This window comes from Benincasa hispida, chromosome 2 (genome assembly GCF_009727055.1).
Source record: "Benincasa hispida cultivar B227 chromosome 2, ASM972705v1, whole genome shotgun sequence".
Classification (NCBI taxonomy): Eukaryota; Viridiplantae; Streptophyta; class Magnoliopsida; order Cucurbitales; family Cucurbitaceae; genus Benincasa; species Benincasa hispida.
Window position 1 is genome coordinate 10,623,577 of NC_052350.1, and position 3,703 is coordinate 10,627,279.

Below are 3,703 nucleotides of genomic sequence, written 5' to 3' on the forward strand. Positions count from 1 at the left end.
AAAGACCTGATATTGATTATGAGGAGATGTATTCTCCAGTGGTGGATGCAATTACACTAAGATATTTAATTGGTGTGACTGTGTATGAAAGTCTGAATATGCATTTTGCAATCCAAGAGGCTGATCGAGAATGTGTATGGCAAAGATCAATAACTCAGAACATTCGTGGAACATGTAGTTTGTCTTCTAGTAAAAATCTTCCAATGATATTATATGAAGACAACACAACATGCATATCTTAAATAAAAAGATGATATATTAAAGGGGACAGAACAAAATATATTTCATTAAAGCTTTTCTACACTCATGATTTTGAAAAAAAATGGCGGCATCACTATACAACAAATTTGTTCGAAAGATAACTTAACAAACTTATTTACAAAGACATTACCTATCGCAACCTTTGAAACACTGATGCACAACATTGGAATGCGACGACTTAGATATCTCAAGCGATATTTCGATGAAGGGGAGTAAATATACTTTTTAATTGAATCAGATTATATGAAATATGTACTTTTTTTCTTCTAGGATTTTTTTCCTAATGGGTTTTTTCCTTAGTAAGATTTTAACAATACATATTTCATATATAATGGACATCTAAGGGGCAGTATTTTAAATATATTAAATTATTTGTAATGTAGATGCTTATTATTACTGTTCATTGGCCATGTGTCACTTATCCATTCTTAGTTATTTTATTTACTTTTTTCTAATTATTTATTTTATATATTTATATATTATATTATATTTATTTTATTATATATTATTATAATATTATATTTTTTCCATATCCGTGTTTTCGTTATTCGTCGTTGTGCTCCTCATATTCACAACCATTCCAACAACTTTCAAAGATTCAAACTAAATCTCTTAACTTTCATTAAATATCACCTTTTGTTAGGAAAAGGAATATAAAATGCGGAAAATATATTTTTTTTCTTATACATTTTCCAAAACAAAACATTTTAGTACACATTACAAGAAAATTAAAGTGTTTGATCTATTACAATGGATGGCTTGCAACTTCCACTTAAGTTAGACCCCCCACCCAGAAAAAAAAAAAAGAAAAAAGAAAAAAAGATTGTCCCCGCCCCCATTGTTAGTAGATCAAACACATTATATTCCTCCACCCCTATTTTTTAAAATATTAAAAAACCTTTTAAAATAATCTAAACTACAGATGTCAACTCTGTATTGACAACATTAGCCGAGACCTGATTTTGCTCTTTCGCCACAACCCTCCTCATCTTCATCAACCAATTCATCAACCTCATAACGTTGTCGTATAAACTCATCGCAACGTACACCCCAATCCCACCCACAATCCCATTCGCTATCGAATACGTTAACGGCATCAAAACCATCGTTACAAAAGCCGGCGCCGATTCCTTCACGTTTCCCCAGTCTACCTCTTTCACCACCTTCATCATCATCACTCCGACCATCACCAACGACGGTCCGATCGCCCACGGCGGCACACTCGACAGCAACGGCGTGAAAAACAACGACATCATAAAACAAAAGCTCACCACCACTGCCGTAATCCCCGTCCTCCCTCCCTCTCTAATCCCTGCCGATGATTCCACGTACGTCGCAACCGGCGAAACTCCAAGCATCGCCGCCACCACAGTCGAACAACCATCGACGATATACGCCATGTATTCACCTTCGAAATTTCCTCTTTCGTTCACAAATCCGCCGATTTCCGCCATGGTGAAAAGCGTCCCCGTCGTCGCGAGTACATCGATGTAAAACAGCGTTCCTAGGGCTACCCAAACTTCCGTTCTGTTGAAGCCGTTGAAGCTAACAACACCGGCCGTGGTTTCGATTTTGTGAAAGTCCACCACTTTTTTGAAGTAATTGTACTTCTGGTCACCGAGTGGGCTGTGAGGGAAATACGTCACAGCCGTGCCTCTAAACCAAGACACAAAAGTGACAAAAACGATGCCGTATATCATACTCCCTTTAAAATCCTTCATTAGCCCATAAGCCATTATCACAAACCCAATGGAACCAAGCCAGAACGTTGGGCTTTGCATTTTTCCTCCAAGACATTCTCCGGTCTCTGGATTTGTACGACTACAGGCGGTGAGTGTAACCAATGTAGCCGAATCAGGCCCAATTAAGCCCAATCCTTGGTGGGCTTGCAAGCCCACAAAAGCTATAAAGAGCCCAATCCCAGCAGCGCAAGCGTACCGAACAGAATTAGGTATGAGTTTCGCGAGCTTTGCACGAATCCCCAACGCGGAAACAGCAATAAACGCACAAGCTTCAACCAAGAAAATAGCCAGCGCGGTTTGGTATTTGATTGGGCCGGATCCATGAAAGCCCACTAAATTATAGGCTAAATAAGCATTTGGGCCCATAGCAGGCGCGAGGCCTAAAGGAAGATTGGCAAGAACTCCCATGGCGAACGAACCGATCATAGCCGATAAAATAGTGCCGACCATGAGATCGCTCTTGGTTTTTGAAAGGCAATTTTGGTAGCCGGGATTTGGCTTGAACATGCAATCCGGCGCGGCGGTTCCGTTCGCTGGTGCAGAGCAGTCAGCCATTGAACACATGCCGCCGGAATCGGTGAGGATATTGGCGTTAACGGTGATGATATAAGCCATTGTAAGAAAAGTGGCTAAACCGGCTCGTAATTCCTTAGTGAAACAGGTATTTCGAGCTTCAAGTTTGAAATATTTTCCCACCATGCTGCGTGCAATTGCACCGTTTAAAGCTCTCTCCATTTTCCCCCATGAATTTCGAATTCCACAGCCGCCGCCGTGGCTGTCTCCTCTGCCGCTGCCGCCCATCGGAATCTCAATGTTGGTGGGTGAGTGGGTGTAGGAGGGAAAATTTATATAGAAATTTGCAGAGATAAGAAGAAAGAGAAGCGTGGGTCACGCGAGGTTGGGTACGAGAATTTTAGGGAAAAAGGAAAATTGGTAAGAGAGAAATTTCTTTGGGAATGGAAAAAGTGCTAAAAAAGTGTTTGTTTCTGAAGCAGAAGTGTGATGATTGTGAAGACTACGTGTTTTTTTTCTTTAATTTTATTAAAATAAAAAATGACGCAAGAAATTAGTGGTGTGGTTACATTTCCACCAATTTGCTTTTGAGTGCAGTTATAATCCCACCATTGAGTTTATTTATTTAATTATAATGTAACTATATATTCGATAAATATTTAATATATATGGTAATGGTTTAAAACGAGTTTGAAAGTTGACTTTTGACTGAGTTGTAACTTGTAATCATGTTTTATCTGGATACCGACATCCCCTAATACTGCTACAATAATTTCCATGTTTTATTTTAAGTTTATAAAGATAGGGGTGGGGTACGCAAAATATATAGGGTTGGGGAATTGGGGATGGATCATATGTAATAGGTGACTTGTAAATTCAATTAATAATCCAGAATTTACAAATTTGAATTAATGTAGTTTTGCTATTATCTATAACATGTTATAACAATAGAATTGTTGTTTTTATCTATGTTTAAATTACGCTCACGTATTTTCCAATTTTGTAATCATTTTAAGACCAAATGTTTTTTTTTTTCCATTTTAGTATTTGTGCTTTTTTAATGGCTACATCAAGGAGAGAGATGCCTAAGTAAAATATTAAGACCAATATGAAAAATACTGAACTAGATAGCTTATGATGAAAAAAAATATATGGACTGAACAATGATAATATTTAAATTTTTAGTT

The 3,703-nt window shown here is 37.8% G+C and overlaps 1 protein-coding gene across 1 annotated transcript; it reads right to left on the reverse strand.

Moving 5' to 3' along the window:
* Nucleotides 1–880: 880 nt before the first annotated feature.
* LOC120071625 (adenine/guanine permease AZG2-like) lies at nt 881–2,967 on the reverse strand. The gene has a single exon (XM_039023982.1). It carries the CDS (start codon nt 2,802–2,804, stop codon nt 1,173–1,175), a length of 1,632 nt encoding a protein of 543 aa, XP_038879910.1. The 5' UTR covers nt 2,805–2,967; the 3' UTR covers nt 881–1,172.
* Nucleotides 2,968–3,703: the final 736 nt, after the last annotated feature.

Excerpts from the sequence above, each read along its gene's own strand:
- LOC120071625 (XM_039023982.1), bottom strand. The coding sequence starts at position 2,804 with ATGGGCGGCAGCGGCAGAGGAGACAGCCACGGCGGCGGCTGTGGAATT.